The 19,802-nt window shown below is 40.2% G+C and overlaps 3 protein-coding genes across 3 annotated transcripts in view; 2 read left to right on the top strand and 1 right to left on the bottom strand.

Annotated features, from left to right (window-relative positions):
- LOC124275114 overlaps positions 1-19,802 on the bottom strand; it is a 169,086-nt gene that overhangs the window by 84,979 nt on the left and 64,305 nt on the right. The window lies entirely within an intron of this gene.
- Positions 1-19,802, top strand: part of LOC124275136 — a 54,652-nt gene that overhangs the window by 8,324 nt on the left and 26,526 nt on the right. The gene's annotated exons all lie outside the window — the stretch shown is intronic.
- Positions 1,275-10,513, top strand: LOC124275128. Its single transcript, XM_046710622.1, has 4 exons — positions 1,275-1,623; positions 7,823-7,891; positions 8,309-8,404; positions 9,880-10,513. The coding sequence occupies exons 1-4, from the start codon at positions 1,444-1,446 to the stop codon at positions 9,976-9,978; spliced, it is 444 nt and encodes a 147-aa protein (XP_046566578.1). The 5' UTR covers positions 1,275-1,443; the 3' UTR covers positions 9,979-10,513.

The raw sequence follows: 19,802 nt of genomic DNA on the forward strand, positions 1-19,802 counted from the left end.
CTGAGCGTCTTTCACAAATGCCGTAGATGCATAGATGTCTATTCGAGCAGCTACATCTGTTGCCAGGTATGGTACCGGCTGTCAGGGTTTCTGGATGGAACCTGTTTCAGACTTGATGTTGAAACTTGATGTAGTGTCATGACTGGTGGTCGGGCACTGACGGTCTATAACTTGATTGTTTTGCTGAATGGTGTTTCCATATGGTTGAAAGGAGCATAATCATGCTGCTAAGTACCAAAATGAAGCATATTAATACGCATATCGAATGATGGAAAAGAGGTATTCGGCACTTATTTAGACTGAGATGAAATGATCAGCTTCTGAGATCAAAAGGCTGCAATAGAGTTTAATGAACCAAACTAAAACGAATAATTTACAATATAAAGTAATTTACAATGTCACATTCAAAAGAAACAACTGACAATAATTCCCATTAGGTATAATGCCTCAGGTGTTGACTGATCAATCAGTCTAATTTGTCAACTATCCATTAACGGCTTATTGCAACTTCGGACAATTGGTTCCGTTTGTCGTGATGTTTGTTAATGGTGACTGCCATTTTTGCTTACTCCCAATATCCATTTCAACGTTTTGTGGACCTAATGTGCATTCGGCGTTCTTCAGTTACAGTTACTTCAAACACTGTAAACAGAACAATCAGATGGTATAACTTACAAAGAGACACAACGAACATTAAGTATCCAGTCTGTGAAAGATGTTTAAGGTTTCCCCAGATACCGTTGGTTCATCCAGTCAAACAGATGATGTACAGGACACACTGACAAGTATCCAGAAACAGATAGCATTGCCCGGCGTAGCATCGGACTATCAGCAGCCGAAGTCAGCCAAATGGTGCAACGTCTCGGTGGTAGCTTCCAGGATATATTCAAGTTTGGTTTTCATACTTTTTTCTCTGAATTATATCCAGATGATACCATACTATACGAAAGCAGAATCATTCTCGGAAATAAGTCTTACCATATCAAATAGCATTGCACTTTTTTTATTTCTAACCTATTGGGCTCTCAGTACCAACATCCACAGCAAGGTTCGTACATTCAAATAACGTCTTCGTGAAACAAGGTTGAAGTTTAACAGTTGTGTTCAGCCACTAGACTGAGTCAGAGAGTGAAGAGGGCGTGTGTATGTCTTCTGGTCCTCCCTGCATGTACCTGTGTTTCCAGTGGCGTAGTCCTGAGCACGATGGGTGACACATCCAGTGACTGGTATTGGCCTTTGCTTGTATTATCGTCGATAGTTAAACAAAACCATTCGTTATTGCTTCTGTTTTTGTCCATCTCGCTTCTTCTTACTTATGAGTATGATAATTGCACACTGAGACTGTCTAGGGCTAATAAAGGATCTGTCAAAGAAGAAGATATTGAGGACATTCGAGGGTACCATGTATCTGTAACAGATCTAGTTGAACATGTGTGTACCCTCATGTCCAGACACGTCGCTGCTGGCTACGTCAGCTCCTTCCTCATTGTGTGTTTCTGTCTGTACAGCAGCATCAACAACGAGAAATCTATTGCAAACATTGGTATTGCTGCAGCTACTCTGTATATATCTACATTGCATCTCATCGCCCTCACATATATTGGAGTCAGACTGCACGAAGCGGTAAGTGTTAAATTTCAATTTTTGCCGAAATCAAATCATGTTTTCAGATTTATGCAGAAATCATCTGTATGATTGAGTATGATTGTACTTTAATGTACAATTCAGCTTAACAATGTTCCCAATTTAGTAGTTGAATTATCTATTCATATTTAAATGACGACACCAATAACAGCTTTTTGTTTTCGTTATAGACACTGTGCAACTGAATGAAATCATACGATTCCCTATGCAGCTATTATCGGGGGTGAATATTGTTTGTATCAGCCTTAGAATTGTGTTAAACTGCAGACTGTGTAGTTTGGAAAAGAAACACGTTCAACCTATGAACTACCTTCGGAAAGCAACGGTCCTATATCACAGGTGGTTATTACTACAATGTTTGTTTACAGGCACACAAGCCTCTGAATCTTCTCCTGGACATGACTGTGGAAAATATGCCTGATAGAGTTATTGGACTGGTAAGAAATTATTATAACAAATTCAGAGACTCTTCATCTGTATCCTAAAATGCATTTCAGTGTTTTGTTAGAAACTGCGGAACGAGCATTGATTAAGTATATATAATATTATTTATCTTTTTGTTATATGTACTTATGATACATTTCGGTGTGTCCTCATTATATTTCCTGTGTTCCAATTAGCTGAATAGAGCGATCACTATGGTATATGTACGTCATGATTACGAAGTACAGCTGGTGGCCACATTCGCTATACATACTTCGGCAACACACTCTGTCAGTTGTATTTCTAATTAACTCACACTTTGTAAACTGTATATTTCAGGCCAGCTAGAATCCCTTCTCGTTTAAACTGACATTCATTCACATATAAACTGAAGTTTCAGGCATCCAAAACTGCAGTGCAATACGGTTATGTATGCAGTATATAATAACTAACCAGCGCGACGGAAGTCTTTCCGAACATCCAGCTCAGTCATTCATACTCATCTTTCCGAATAAGAATGTTTAACGTTGTTATTCAACATGTCATGTATAATACGTTATGCTTTGTCTATATCATGTTTTTCTTTCGATCTGTACACCCAGCTGCAGATCACACTGTTCGCCAACAAGTTGTCTCAATGTCAGATCGGAATCAAAGCTTTAGGACTAATGACTATCACGAAGGGACGCTATCCTAACGGTAGGGTCAATGCATATAGATCAACCTACATGGGATCACAGTGGATTATTCCAGACTTTAAGATAGATTTTAAGATGCTACGCTAAAAGATAAAAAGTGCCGACAGGACTTTATCATGCGATAAAGTACATTTTTGGCATGACTTTACACTGTATTGCCGTCACAACGTCTTTCTTGTCTAGCCCATGGTTATCAAAAGTAGCCTTGATAACCGACGTCACGATGCATGTCAGTTATCATTGCCTCGTACAGTCACCTATAGTAAACTACCCCGTAGCGCCTCGTTTGTTGGTTTGCAGTTACGTCTCTCGGCTAACATCACCGGTGGAAACATTACGTTTAAACTTTTTCTACGGAACATTAATGTCTCAGCTCGATTCACAATTAAATAGGGACACGGCCATGTTAGCTAACAAAGCCTGTGTCCACAGTCCAACAATGTATCCGTGGAACGTCAGGTGACTAGTCGGCTTCATCTGGATTTACTGTTCTAAACTTACGTTGGTAGCACAAATACGACGTTCATATTGTTCCACATGGTTTACGATAATCTCAGATTTTTTAACAATAATAAATAGAAGATATTTAACCTGAATATAAACCGACTTCATACTGTTCAACACTATGTTTTGGTTTCTTGATAACGTGCGTGTTAACGTAGGGTCAACGTCAATAGAATAGCACGTAAGTTTGCCCTCAACGAGGATTGTTAACTTAGGTCACCGACATAGTAGTTTTTCTGTTTGTTTTCTGCTTTAGATCAATCGGTTGTAAGTATTAAATTTGGCATCATAGAAAAGAAATACAGTTCGCCGTACCCAATGTATGGTGTAATAAAGCACTGTACACTTTTGCGCTGAACTGTTATAGCGTGGAAGCACTCGGACGCAAGCGTCACCGTACTTTAACTATAATAGTTCCTGGCAAAAGTGTACTTTATTACACTTCTACATGGGATAGGGCGAACTGTATTTCTGAAACAGAATTCTTGTCTCTAACCAATCTAGCTCCATGCAACCCAGTTATCAAGCCATTACTTATGAAGATCCGGGTTAGAACTGGTCTTCAGCAACTCGTGCTTATAACAAGAAGCAACATACCATATCGCCGCGTCAGGCTTAATTGGTTTATACATATTCTTACGTGTAGATGAAACAAATGCCGTTCAAATCACAATCACTGTCATGGTATTACAGTTGCAGTGCAAATTCAAAGGCAGTAGAATACAAAGACAGTGATGGTAATATCAACCTAACTGCAACAACGGACAACTCTCCAAACTTAGACGTAAATGATGCTCAGGTTAAGAATGATTTCCACAAAATTGTTAGACTTCTTGTAACTTGAGATGCAATGTCAGATAATAGGTCTGCATTTGCAACCATTATGTGCCAAAGACAAAGTTTCCAGAAGCTTCTCCTAATACCTGGGTCAAAATAAAAAGGAAAGGTTCATATTTTTGCAGTACCTTCTAGAACTCTGTCTAAATATAGCACAAGTCTAAATATTCCACTCCACCGACTATCCAGGAGTACAATATATTACGCTTGGAAAATTATCACACAATAAATAACATTGCTACATAACTATAGCATCCCAATTGCGAGATCACGGCTCATGATGTCAATCACTGAATTGTCGTGGATTGAGTCGATAATATACAATCCCCTTTAAAGAAATTGACTATGTTCTTTGAGGCTTTAAACTAACAATAAATCAATAACTCACCTACGTTTTCATCGTGGTACAGTTTAAGCCAGACTCAACGGCTCGAATTCAACACAATGAAAACGCTACGACAGCATAACTTGACCAACTCGTATTTGATTTGAAGTTCATTCTTCTTGTATTCATGGTCATTTTGTTTAAGGTTGTAATGTGTCATCTTGACTTTGTTGCTATAGAAACAGAATATTGTTGCGAGAGAACGTTTCCAAACCTTTAAACGGCACGAAAGGCAAGATTGACTTATTTAGATAGAGTAAAACTATTTGAATCGATCACGGACAATGTGTAACTTGGCTTTCTCACATTTATGCAGTATACCTGTATTTGATTTGAACTCAACGTGTAATCACTATTTAGCTTTACCCTGTAATGTTTTGACATCGTCTCCATGTAAACATTGTCCTGCAACGTCTGTCGTTTATAACCCTTTATGTCGAAATCCGTCAGCTTAATGTAGGCGAAAAACCAGCAGCTGTCGTAAAGATTAGGGACTGTGAAAATGCTGTTAGCAGTTGCGTTGATGCTGTGTTACCTTGCTTCTCGTCAATTGTTATCACAGGTGAGCTGACGGTCAAATGCTTAACAAAGTGCATCTAATTAGAGCATTTACTGCAAACGCCAGCATGTGGAGTCTTTTTGCGAATACACGCTTCGGTAACTGACTTATTGAAGTACATTTGAATGGTTCATGTTATATAAAGGACTGAAGGAATTCATTAACCGTAGTATAAGAAGCCAGGAATTTCATAAGAAGTTGTAGGATTCTGAAATTAAATCACGCTTTCGCGAACACCTGGTATCATGACCATTTGACGGACAATAACAAACACATACTCAAAATATCACAGTCAACAGCTATTAGCAAATATGTTGTATACACATGAAAAGGGTTTTGTTTATAATTTGGATGATGCAGGGAATGAAGCTATACTGTACTGACAGACAAACATACTTCCCACTTTTAAGCACACGAACTAAATGGCACGTTTATCTTTTGAAGAAAGATGAAGCCATTGGTATTTCGAGAATGGGAACAACTCAACTCAAAACCAATAAACAGCCATTATATATGATAAAAATAATGAGTCGGAAGAGATGTGTTTTTACCTGGGATTTGAAAAGCAAGAACGTTTATATATATCAGAGAAAAGATACTTTGGAATTATACAATTATCAGAAGCTGTTTTACCAATACCGTTATGGGCAATAAAGAGGCATTTCAAGAAACTCATCTCTTGGGACTGTTAAACAAGTTTCATATGATACTTAGTGTATGCCAAACGTTGATCATTAAAGATGTGAGGTGAGGTGAACTGGGGTTTAACGTCACAATTAAGAATATTTCGCTCAAATGACGATGTGCATAAGTGTGTATGTGTGGGTGCTTGCAGACGTAAGCTAGTTTGATAGTGCTAAGTGACTGAGATACCATACCGAAGTTAAGCATGAATACCCCACTCGGACACAATACCACCAGCTGACCAGTCTTTGTTTGACCCATTAATGTCATTACTCTCTCTCTCTCACACACCGAGCTGACCAGTCTCTCTCTCTTGTACCCATCTCTCTGCTCCCTCTCTCTCTCTCTCTCTCTCTCTCGCTCCCTCTCTCTCTCTCTCTCTCCTCTCTCTCTCTCTCCCTCTCTCTCTCTCTCTCTCTCTCTCTCTCTCTCTCTCTCTTTCTCTCCCTCTCTCTCTGGTGTTCCAGAGCGTCAGGTTACACAGCACTTAATATATACTTTCATGTTAGAAGTCGACATGACATATCCACCGAGAATTCTGCCGTATTGATTAATCACTTCAGATCATGCATTTTATCACATGTCCATTAAAGGATTTGTTTTGTGTGGTGCTCCGTCACGTTGATTGTCATATTGGCTCGTCCCACCTATTTCCATTTTATACCGTTTGTGAAAGAAGTGTACATTCAGTGTTGAGTGGTGTGTCGACAGTATTACTCCAAATACTCAAAACAGAAGAATCAGATGGTCTAGCTGTATCCAGTGTCCAGTCTGTGCAAGATGTTTAAGGTTTCCCCAGATACCGTTGGTTCATCCAGTGAAACAGATGATGTACAGGACACACTTACAAGTATCCAGAAACTGATCGCATTGTCCGGCTTATCATGGGACTATCAGCAGCCGAAGTCAGCCAAATGGTGCAACGTCTGGGCGGTAGTTTCAAGAATATATTCAAGTTTAATTTTCATTTTCTTTATTCTGTGTTTTATCCAGATGATACCACACTTTTCAAAAGCCGAATCGTTCACAAAGAAAAGTCTTTCCTTAACAAATACGATCGGAATTTTGTTATGTCTAACCTTCTGGGTTCTGAGTACCAACATCCACAGCAAGGTTCGTATATTCCACGAACGTCTTCGCGAAACACGGTTGAAGTTTAACAGTTGTGCTTCAGCCACTGAATTGAGACAGAGAGTGAAGAGGGCCTGTGTATGTCTTCTGGTCCTCGCGGCATGTTACTGTGGTGCCATTGGCTTAATGGTTAGCTTTGTGAGTGACGCATCCAGTGACTGGTATTGGCCTTTGCTTGTATTATCGACGGCAATTGCTGGCTGTACCTGTCTGCTACAACATTCGTTATTGCTTCTGTTCTTGTCCATCTCTCTCCTTCTTACTTATGAGTATGATAATTGCACGCTGAGACTGTCAAGGGCTTCTGAAGGTTCCGTCAAAGAAGAGGATATTGAGCATATTCTAGGGTACCATGCATCCTTAACAGACCTTGTGGAACATGTGTGTTCCCTCATGTCCAGACACGTTGCTGCTGGCTATGTCAGCTCCTTCCTCGTTGTATGTTTCTGTCTATACAGCAGCATCAACGACGAGAAGTCCATTGCCAACATTGGTACTGCTGCGGCTGCTCTGTATTTCTCTACATTGTATCTCATCGCCCTCACCTATATTGGAGTCAGACTGCACGAAGCTGTAAGTTTTAAAATTGTGTTTTTGATAAAAGGAAATCCTCTTTTCAGAACATTGCAGAAATGATGCGGATGATTGATTATGAGTGTACTTTAATGTACAATTCAGGTTAACAATTTCAGTAGGTAAATTATCTATTCATATTTAAAAGGTCGAACCCAATAAAACCTTTTTTCGTGATAAATAACAACAACTGAATGGAATAATACGACTTCCTATGCTGTTACTTATAGGGCTGAATATTGTTGTGTTTCCACGTGTATCAACCTTCCAATTGTGGTACACTGCAGAGGGTGTAGGTTGGAATGGAAGAACGTTCAACCACTGAGCTACTGAAACCAACGGTTTTATATAACTGGTGTTTATTCCTACAATGTTTGTTTACAGGCACACCGACCTCTGAATCTTCTCCTGGACATGACTGGGAAATATATGCCTGATAGAGTTATTGGCCTCGTAAGAAATTATTATAACAAATTCAGAGACATTTCAGTATCTAGAAACTATATTTAACTGTGTTTACCGTTTTGCTAGAAACTGGGGAACGACCATTGATTTGGTATGTAAATATGATTTATGTTATTTATAAGTTTTTGTTATATTTACTTATGTTAACTTTTCGTGTGTGTTCATTGTAAAGCCAGCTTCCACATTCGCTATACCTTCCCTATACACCTGCTTCGGCAACACACACTGTCAGCTGTATTTCTAATTAACTCACACTTTGCATCCTGTGTTATTCTGGTCAACTAGAATCTCTTGTCGTTGTTGAAATTGACATTAATTCACATAGTGAAGATTTGGGCATTTAACATGGTATGTCTACGTTGTGTTTTGTCTCTATCATGTTTTTCTTATGTTATGTACACCCAGCTGCAGGTCACACTGTTCGCCAACAAGTTGTCCCAACGTCAGATCGGAATCAGTGCTTTGGGACTAATGACCATCACGAAGGACACTATCCTAACGGTATGCTGAATACGTATAGTTCGACCAATATTGGACCACAACGGAATTTTCCAGAAGCAATATACAGGATCGAATCTGGTTTGTAGATGTTTTTTATGAGTTGATTCACAAACTGAAACTAATGCAATAGTTTACCGGAATCAGTTTGTGACAGAATCCGGTTTAACCCAACAATCAACAATGAGATGAGATATAATTAACCATTGTATTCTAAAAATATAGTTGCGGGCAACGATGAGGTCTGCTTGGCTTTACTTTCTATCTATTGTATCTGAGGGCTAGATATCATCGTCCAAAACGGAGCCAGAACACATGTTTCGACAGGCGAGCGGATCTTCCAAATACAGCCGGGGTCACGGGAGTCATGTACATTTTAAGTAGTTCCGGGGAAGAAATAGTTCCCCCTTTAAAAGGCTGTATCTCAGTTGTTCTTGGGTCTACGTTCAAAACAATTAGTGTTCTGGAATCGCCAGGCCATCACCTACCATACTGGCAAAATTTACACATTTTGGGAGCAAACTACTCAGAAAAGCTGAAAACAAAAATAACTGCCAAACGGTACGTTTTAGCGACTTGCCTCGTCCAGGCAAAATTATTGGGTATTCGATTGTGCACCTGAACAAGAAATTTGGAAGTGTCGGAACAATTAGTTCTTGAGATATTTGCTGTCAAACGTTGAAATTTTGGAATTAATTTTGAATTATCGCCCCTTTGCTATTGGGCCAAGAGCCTAGAGATTTTTAAGGGGAATATCTACACCTCGGTGCGCATCTGTGTGATTTTTTGTAAGTTATTCGAAGCATCGGTTTAGGAGTTATGTTTGGTACAAAAATCGGCGGAATAATAAATAATAATAATAATAATCCGAACGATTACAATAGGTCTCCTGCCTAGAGGCAAGGAGCCCTAATTAACTAAGTTACAAATTACTATCACGGTGTAATAGTGGCAGTATCAAATAGAGTGGGAGTATAAATTCAAAGGCAGAATAATACAAATTTTGTGATTATTGAAATAAAGATGATGTTTGTAATATTCACCTCACTGAAACAACAGTCAAGTTTCCAAAACTATGCCTCTTCTGAATACCTTAGATAAGAACGATTTCCACACAAGTACTGGTGTTCTTGAGATGTAAAGTGAGAAGATAGCCAAGCAAGAAATAAACACCCTGTAGTACCTTCCAGAACTAAGTATCTAAGTATATCACCAGTCTAAATATAGCCTGCCACTGCCTCTCACTGACTATCCATATGCACAATGAATTACACTTATAACATTGTTACACAAAAAATAACATTGCTACATAACAATATTTTTGCATCTCAGTTGCGAGATCGATGTTCATGATGTAAATGATTGGATTGTATTGGATTGACTCCATGATGTACAATTCCCTTCCAAAAGCTGAAGCATTGTTGAGTGCGGCTTTAAAGTAACAATAAATCAATAACTTGCCTTCTTTGTTCACACAGATCATCGGTACCCTCCTGACCTACGTTTTCATCGTGATCCAGTTTAAACCGGACTCGACCGGTGGAATTCAACACAATGTAAACGCTACGACAGCATAACTTGACCAACTCGTATTTGACTTCAACTTGACGTTTTTTCCATTAACGGTCATTATATTTAAGTTTGTAATGTGTTGACTTTGTTGCTATGAATATATCGAACATCATCAATGGTGTGCGCGCACAGTACGTCTGTAAAGCTGTTGGTTTGAAGAAAACACAAGAAGTACAAGAACGTTTCCTGTTACGTTTTAACAATAGATGTGACACAACACAGAAATCATCGGTTTGGACTTAAAATGATACGAAACATGGAGCTAGAGAGAGTATCTGGCAACGTGGCGTGTATGTGATGACACAAAAATATGTATTTGTAACCTTGTAACATTGTAAATCAGTATCTAGTGTACCCTCCAACTGCCTTACGTCGCATACCCCGGTAGTCGTCGCATCCGTTCTAGAGGAACCTGTCATCCTGTTTGTGCGAAGCTGCTCCTAACTCAGTCAGACGTAGAACAGGTGGTACATATTTACTGATCACCCGTCAACTTCCCACTTGTATCAGTCGTCAAATAAAGGTCAGGTCTGGACTCAAAGCTGGCCATGGAAGGTGAATGACTGCATTATTCTGAATCAAGGCTGTCACTGTTTGGCCTAGCGTTGTCATCCATCAATACAGATCTTGTAACAAGAGGATGATTATCAAAATGAAGGGTCCAGTGCAATCTGATCTCCCGTCAAATTCCCCGTATATTCTATATACTGTATGTAACATTGTGAATGCTGCCTGTGACATACTGGAAAATGATAATATTCTATTATGTATTATAACGTGATACCATATTTTGCTGCACACCATGTTCTGAATGTAAGCCCTGTCTGAGTAAAGCTCATGGACCTCTCCGTACACGTGACTCGTTGTTGTCAAAGATTTAAGCAAAGCTCTGACGTCCACGTCGGGCAATTCAATGATGCTATAGACATCCATCATTATAACATGCCTTCTAAATTACGATGATTAACTGTATTTCAGATTACGACGGAAGAAAGTCATGTTATCCAACAACAATAGCCGTGCATCTGCCTCTCAGTAAACAGTGGTGTGCACCGAATCTCATATTGCTGTGAACCCCCAACCACCACAACATCTATTGATCTTCATGTTTGTTGTCACACTGTCAGAACAATTTCAAAGGGGGATGATATTACCGGATATTAAAGCAAACACTGCTCCTAGAGTATATAAGGGCTAATTAGAACAAGTCAGGAAATGTTGGACAGCAAACACTTATGCCATATAGATTGACTGATTAATTAATAGGTTTATGAACAGCTATTCACAGCCAAGATAAGCAATCACTCTCAACACAAATATCAATTAATCTTCATTAAAACTGTTCTTTCAAACACTGGTGAGACTTAGTGGAGAACAGACCGAACTGAAGTTTTAGTCTACAAAGCAAAGACAAAGATTGTTGATTTCATAAGCTGTCGAAGATGTTGAAGATTTTCAGAAATACCGTTTATACATCTGGTGAAACAGATGATGTACAGGACACACTAACATGTATCCAGGAACTGATAGCATTGTCCGGGTTATCATTGGACTATCAGCAGTCGAAGGAGGCGAATTTATGTAACGTCTATTTGGTTGCTTCCCGGATATATTCAAGTTTGGTTTGTATGTTTTACATTCTGTATTTTATCCAGATGATTCCATACTATACAAGAGCTGAATCGTTCATGGACATCAGTCTTACCTTAGCTGATAACATTTTAGCCTTGTTATGTGTGACGTATTGGGTCTGAGTACCAACATCCACAGCAAGGTTCGCATATTCTATGAACGGCTTCAAGAGGTGCGGTTGAAGTTTGACAGTTGTATTTCGGCCACAAGACTGAAGCAGAGAGTGAAGAGGGCATGTGTATGTATCGGGCTTTTCGCGGCATTCATCTGTGTCGCCTGTGGCTTAACCGTGAACATGATAGATGGTACGTCCAGTTATTTCTTTTGTCCGTCACTCGTTTTGACATTGATAACTGCTGGCTGTACAACTCTGCTAAACCATTCTTTGTTGCTTTGGTTCTTGTGCATCTCCCTCCTTCTTACTTATGAGTATGATAATTGCACGCTGAGACTGGCATTGGTCTCCGAAGGATCCATCAAAGAAGAAGATATTGAGGACATTCGAGGCTACCATGCATCCTTAACAGACCTGGTGGAACATGTGTGTTTCCTCATGTCCAGACACGTCGCTGCTGGCTACGTCAGCTCCTTCCTCGCTGTGTGTTTCTGCCTGTACAGCATCAACAACGATGACAAGTCCTTTGTGAACATGAGTATTGCCGCAACTTCAGTGTACATTTCCATTCTTCAACTCATCGCTCTAACCTATACCGGTGTCAGACTAAACGAGGCGATAGGTGGCAGAAAGATTTCCTTTCTTTTATAAAAGGATACACAGCTTTTTGTCCGGACATTTTAGAATGGCGGGGTTTCCACTATGGATGCTGTTGTACGTTCTGCAATGTCTCAAGGTAGAGGAATGCAAAGATAATACTTTCTATACGTTTCTAAGTTGGGTGTTTTCTGTCCTCTAATAGCAGTGTTCCGTTGATATGTCGCTGCTGTGATTTTAGACGTTACGTACGTACTACTTATCAATTACCTCCAAGGACCCCATGTCATCGTTACATAACCAGTATTAAAGCATTAGACGTTTCTGTTTCAATGTTTCATGATGTACAGTTATTATTCTAAATTTTAAAGGACAATGTTTGTATACGGGCACATCGATCCTTGAAAATCCTGCATGGAGAGCGATTTTCATCATCACGTTTTTATTTCAGCTAATACGCTTTCTTTTATAATTCTGAACAACAGTAACGTTTGTGTCAATGAAATAGTTACTTCTGTCCTTGCGACCGCAGTGAATGATCATGTGAACTGAACTCACGTTTTCCTTTCGGCTAATAGAAATTTCACCTGTTCTTTGATTCCAGCCTTATAAGGATGACTGGCAACAGACGCCTTTACAAAGCAGTATTTTCGAGATCCCTGAAAGCGTACATCCCTGCACTTGACTAAAACCTTTATACCTGAAGATATTTTGTTTAGCAAAACATATGTCCTTCATATAGAATTATCTGAATGATCTTGTACCAGGTAGAGTTTTTCAACAAAGCAACTATAATCTTAGAGATAGTACTCCATTCAAACTACTAACTGTAGAACGCAAAGATATTCTCAATCATTTTTACCGAGCGCGATTATGTCGTGGAATTCATGGCCCGATGGAGCTGTTAACGCTATTTCCGTGAGGCAGTTTAAAACCATGATAAATCCAACAAAACTGACAACTACTTTGATTTAAATTTTGGGACTAGATTTTGTCAAATCATCCATTGTCGCCTCAAGCTCGGCTGTAGTGATCTGAACGCAGACAGATATAATCGACATATATCAGAAACAGCTAAGTGTTCATGTGGTCATTATAACGAAGACGGCATTCACTACCTTTTTACATGTTAAGAACAACGGTGTATTTTTATATTCAAGGATACGATGTGAAAACTACCTTATACGGTAACGGCGCATTGGATAACTCAAAAAATTGTGACATTCTCAACTCATTACACCAGTTCATTTCTAAAATTAAGCGCTTCCAGTGATTATCACCTCTACATATACATGTATATTCAATGCATGACAAGATTTATATAACTTGATTTTCTGCGGCAGCTCTTTTCGTTGCTAGGCACAACCAACACCATAACCAAATATTTATTATTCAATCATTTTTCTGAGTGTAATTTTGTCTCAGTATTATTCTTTTCTTGCCGGACTATTTCAAATATGTATCCAGCTATATTGGAACCGTGTACTGGAGCGGCGTTTATATAGGCCACTAGGCTTGTTCGCCTATCCAGGTTTCTGCATTGACGGAATAAAAATATGTTTAAACCATATAGCAAGAAGTAATAGTTGTATCATTTGAGCAATGCTGAAGCTATTTCTCAGAGTGCGAAGTTGAGACCAATGAGATAAAACACCGTTACATGTAACTAGCTGTGTTGCGTTACCTCTGCCAAATATCTCCTAATTCCGGTCTACATTATTTCTTGCTCTACTAGAGGTGTTGATTCTGGTTGTTTTCTTGGAAATATATAGAGAATACTACTATACTATACTATACTATACTATACTGAGGTCTCATTACATACGAATTATACGAAACGAGTGTCTTTCCTATGGTATCTGACCGAGCGAAAGCGAAGTCAGAAACCATTGGAACGTCACGAGTTTTGTATTATTCGTATGTTAAGAGACCGAGTGTGGTATTTTATTTATTACCCACGTCTTACATGCATTAAATATACATACATGCATAGCGTATTTTGTTATTTTATGGTTTCAAACCGAAACTGGTTTCATAAAGAGATTGCCGAAGAATTTTGTTCTGTAGTACACTTTTTGCATGACGTCACACTGTAATGACGTCACTACGCCTTCTCGTCTGCCCCCTTGGTAACCGACGTCACGATGCATGTCAGTTGTCATCGCCTCGTCCATCCTCCTACATTAAACTACTCCGTAGCACACCGTTTCCTAGTTTGCAACTGCTTCACTCCGCTAACATCACTGGTGGAAACATTGCGTTTATATTTGTCGACGCATATATTGTCTTAGTTCGACTCACAATTAAACAGCGATACGACAACGTTCGCAATGTTTACCTTCCCACAATGCATATAAGTTGAAGAATGAATGAATTCACGTTGCTTGCTATGAATGAAAAAGTAGTTCCGTCACAACGTGATCTAATTGAGAGGTCATCGGTTATCCAATCAAATCGTCAGAATCTCAGGTCAAGTCGTTACGACACAGGTCAACGCGATACGACAGTAGTGTGACGTACGAGATCAGTATGCAACTACCCATACGTTGACCACGTGGGTAATAAACAGTGTTTAGCTCATCAATAGTCATGTCCTCTAAATATACTTACGTCACTGAATGAGGTAGGTATCTTGCTTCCAAAGACGAAAACATTTCCGTTGGTCGGCCATTATTGGAAAAGTCTTCGATTCCCTGCACCCTGAAAATCTGGAATGTCAAAATTGAAATGTTTCCTTGTAAGTGCTCATTTTCAAAATACATCAACACAAGAGTGAGAAACTTTCGTGGCTTTGAGAGCGCACAATGTTTGTCCACATGTGCATCTTTGTGAACTGAAAAATATGGCTAAGTATTTTGTCCAATGATCAACATAACGTTCAAATTCCCAGGATTCAAACCGGGCTGCTAGTCCCACAGGCAACGCATTAACCACTACACCACTGCCTATATCAATGTGGACACCATACATGAATACGTTTCAGACCATAACTAGTGTTATATTATGCTTCAAATGCCCTCGTCACCATGGCCACAATGCAAATCACATTCAGTATTTTGAAGTTTGTATGGCAATAGTGAAAAGGTTGTTGTTGTCAAATTGTAATATTTTGATCTAGTAACAGCTGCGATACCAACGTTTGTTTGAAACTGCTGAAGGTATAATTGTGACCGACAATAACGTACACCTACTTCCATAACGTGTGAGAAGACCTGATTTATTAACTTTGAGTACTACAATCGTTTTAGATGTATCAGTATGTAACTAAATTTATATATTCAAATATTAGTTACCCTTTCTTTTGCACTTCTTTCCACTTTTCATCTGTCAGTGGGGCGTGGAAACGAGGACAAATATTGAAGGGCGTGGTTACTGCTGGCATGGTCGACATAACAAAACCTTCAAATATCACTATAGCTTGCAGACACAATGTTAGTAGCATTGACTTGGGTTATCAATAGTTGTAGCCTTACTTCATTAAGTTTCTTCGTCTGATGCGTCCGAGTGGTGGAGAGAAAAACATATTGATTCTTGATAACTGTTTTCATTAAAAGCATTTTTTATTAACATCAGTTCTTCTCAACAAGAGGGCATTTTACATTGCCGTGTCGTCGTCTACTCTTCAGGTGAATACCCCGTGGCGTTTTGGTAATGAGGTGTTGCACGGCTTTGTTGTTTATCTACTGTGGCTATGGACGTGTACCGCTGGAATATTACTAAAATCGGCGTAAAACTAAACTCACTCACTCACTATGGACGAGTAAAACACTCTGTATTTTTTCACAAATATATTAATATCTTCTTGAATGTGGCATTTGTACGTCATCAATATTATTGGTATTTTGTGTCTATCTTCACTCTATGGCTATTTGCAGGGGTTGTATTGTAAGTAGATTAATATCCTTGGAGTTCTCTTCTCTTTTTGCCTGCACTTTAATTGGCTATAAGCGGATTAAGATTAACAGTCCAGTGCCTGCTCAATTATAGTCTGTTCAGTTAAGTGGAGTTCACTACCGGCACCTTGAAGAAAGAACTGACCTTTAGAAACATACTAGTAAGCTCTTTAACTGGTACCATCTCACCACTTGTTTATGGTGATGCCGTTTCTCATCCGGGGGGATTGTGAATGTGATTATTATGTCATGTGAAACAGATTATACAATTGTATGTATTTATGTATAATGCACAGTGCACATAAATATTTATTTCCTGGTGTGACATTTTGTGTATTTGCTGATTTAATATTTCATCATATTTGTCAGATAATTCATTTTCATATATTTGTATATATGCAATATTGTGCATACATATTATGTTACATGCAATGTTAGTAAAACTAAAAATGTCACCATATTTTCAAATGACTCATATTCATATATTTGCGGTGCTATAGGCACTAAACAAAATGTGATAAACTTTACTGTTTACCAGCAAGTGCTGGCATACTTACATTTCTACTACAAATTATAGCTTTAATCCCCATTATTGTAAGGATTAGTACGGTCTAGTAATTTTAATCCCTAAACAATACATGCAGGTAAAAGAGAACACCCGTTCTCCATTCCTTAGCAATCACGAGGGGCCCGCGGCTAATGTATTTTAAGATAATGGGGGATTTCTCCATTCATTCATCACAAACATTGTTGATCTGCGCTTGGAGCTGGACTTATCTGACGCCTCGCACCGATCGCCATCCCAAACTCACACCACAAAGCTGGCTTCGCCCTATCTATCCTCCTCCTCTCTACCGACACCAGCCACTGACCACAAATCAACCCAACTCTCCCTGCTGGTCGCCGCACCGTGGCCCCCCGGGGTCTGGAATACACGCAAGTGTTACTTGTGCTATACTGACCATCATTGACTCAAAAAAATCATTCGAACTGTAGCTCGCTACTATATCATACCTTTTCTTTCATTTCATTTGTATATATGCTCTCTTTCTTAAATTTGTTTGTATTATCATTTGTGTATTGTATATTTTACCCCAGCCCACTCTCCTCCCCCGCCCCCTCATCACACCATGGCCTCCCCAGCCCCTCGGCCTCGCTATTCTCTACTCCCACCAAAGACTTCCCACCCTCACCTCCCCAAACCAAATCGACCCCATCCCCATCAATTTCGGTATCGATATTGATTCCCTTCTCCAAACTCAACAACCATCCAAACCACCACCCCCAGCGCCACAACCCTCAAGCACCAAAACCAAATACACTAAACGCCCACACATCTCTCCCTCTGAAAACACACAATCTAACAAAAAACCATGCGACCAAGCCACCCCACCCCAAGCCCAAGAACCCAAGCTCATACTATTAGCCTTCGCCACCAACACTCACACGCCGCTCAATCACACATACTCCATTAACAAATTCGCCCTTTGCCTACAACAACACAAAATTAAATACAAATACATAAACAATTGCGGACGAGGCTTTAAAATCACATTCACTGACCAACAATCATTAAAACACACCCTTAATCACACCCTCATTGACGGCAAACAGATAAATTGGCAATACCCACGCTGGCAGACATCTATACAAGGAGTAATATACATCGACACAAGAGAAACTGAAACAGACATCAAACATTACATCGACATCGCTAACACCATCCCCAACCAACCTAAAATCACAAACTTCAGAGCCATCAATAACAGACAACCCACCACCTACAATCCTAACACACAAACAACCTTTCTCACGTTCGACACCACCACTCTCCCAACCCACATTACATTTGGCGCCCTCACCTACAAAGTTCACCCTACACGGAAAAACCCACAACAATGTAAATACTGCTTTTCATACACACACATATCCGACGCTTGTAAACTCCCCATGCTATGCCCCAAATGCGGGTCGGACACTCATACAATAGACGAATGTCGCCAACAAAAATATTGCATACACTGCAACACAACCGGCCACACCGCTACACAAAACACATGTCCCATTAAACAAAAACACATACTCAGGCTAAACAAACACATTAAAAACACCGACCTGCCCAAACCTGCACGCCCACTACTCGCATACCACTCCCTCCTCTCAGCTACCTCATCTTCGCCCTACACCTCCTCTACCCCCAACTCATCGCTCTACTCACCCCCACCTTCACCTAAACCCAACAAACACCGCCCCCCCCAACCAACCACCAAACCTACACGCTCCACCAACCCACCCAAACCACACCCACCCCAATCCCGCCAAAAACCCCCTCCACCCAAACAACCCCTCCTCCCCACACCCATCCCAACTGCCCCACCCAAACAAACACGCCCCAAAACTGCACCCCCATCCAAACCCACCAACCCTCCCCCACCCCCAAACTCCTCCCAACACAAGCCACCAACCTCCCTACCCACAAACAAAACACAACCCCCCCCGCTTAATAAAAACCCACCACCAGCCCACAATCCCACACTAACACTCACACCACAAAAACTCAACCAAAATCTAAACAAACTAGTGGAATTTGTCATTATGGCCACACTCATGGACAAACCCACAGCAAAAAAACTACACACTCTCGCACACAAATCTAAACTCTACCGCAAAAGTCTAGCCAGTCTTCTCATCGCCATCAAAAACCCCTTTTAAACACCAACCACTAAACTACTAAAGCACCAAATCTACCTTTTTCCAAATTCATGCCCCACGCCATGGCATTTATTACACTCCTTTTCCAAACTACAGTAACCATGGCACTTATACAGTGGAACTGCAACAGTCTCCGAGCGCATGGGCATGAGCTCAAGGCACTCATCGCCCATAACAAAATTGCCCCCGACATTATAGCTCTGCAAGAAACTAGATTATCACCAAAAAACGCCTTCAAAATACCAGGCTACAATTTCATTCGGAAAGATAGACCTCGGCCACATAATTACCCAGGCCCCCCCGGCGGGGGGGTGGGCATTTACATCGCAGAGAAGTTAAATTATACCATTTTGCAAATTCCCGTAACCAATCTAGAAGTCCTGGCTATCAACACTAAACTAAATAACAAAGAAATCACAATTATTAACGTCTACAGAAGCCCTACTATCAAAATCACCCCCCAAGATTTGGAAACACTGTCTAAATTCATAGCTCCCAGCACCATTTTACTCGGAGACTTTAACGCACATCACCCACTGTGGGGCACAAGACCCCACACTGATATTAACGGTACCCGCCTCACCGACTGGCTAGACCAACATTCCCTAACTTGCCTAAATGACAATCAACCCACCCGTTACCCCCTCTCCCACCTTCAAACACCCACAGCCATAGACCTCACATTCACCACCCCCAACCTAACACAAGCTTGTATCTGGGAGGTACACACCGACACCTGGGGCAGCGACCACTGCCCCATCAAAATCACCATTACCTCACACATTCCCACCCGTGCAACCACCACTCCCCCACCCATACCCACAGAAACCAGATACAACATTAACAAAGCAGACTGGGAAAAATTCAAAACATTATGCAA

Source organism: Haliotis rubra, unplaced genomic scaffold (assembly GCF_003918875.1).
Source record: "Haliotis rubra isolate DU_JTF1 unplaced genomic scaffold, ASM391887v1 Scf1044, whole genome shotgun sequence".
NCBI classification, from domain to species: Eukaryota; Metazoa; Mollusca; class Gastropoda; order Lepetellida; family Haliotidae; genus Haliotis; species Haliotis rubra.

What these genes read in the sequence shown, in the direction of transcription:
- LOC124275128 (XM_046710622.1), top strand. Translation starts at nt 1,444, where the DNA reads ATGTCCAGACACGTCGCTGCTGGCTACGTCAGCTCCTTCCTCATTGTG. An exon ending in GAGTCAGACTGCACGAAGCG is followed by an intron (nt 1,624 to 7,822) that starts GTAAGTGTTAAA and finishes GTTTGTTTACAG; the next exon opens with GCACACCGACCTCTGAATCT. An exon ending in CGAAGGACACTATCCTAACG is followed by an intron (nt 8,405 to 9,879) that starts GTATGCTGAATA and finishes TTGTTCACACAG; the next exon opens with ATCATCGGTACCCTCCTGAC.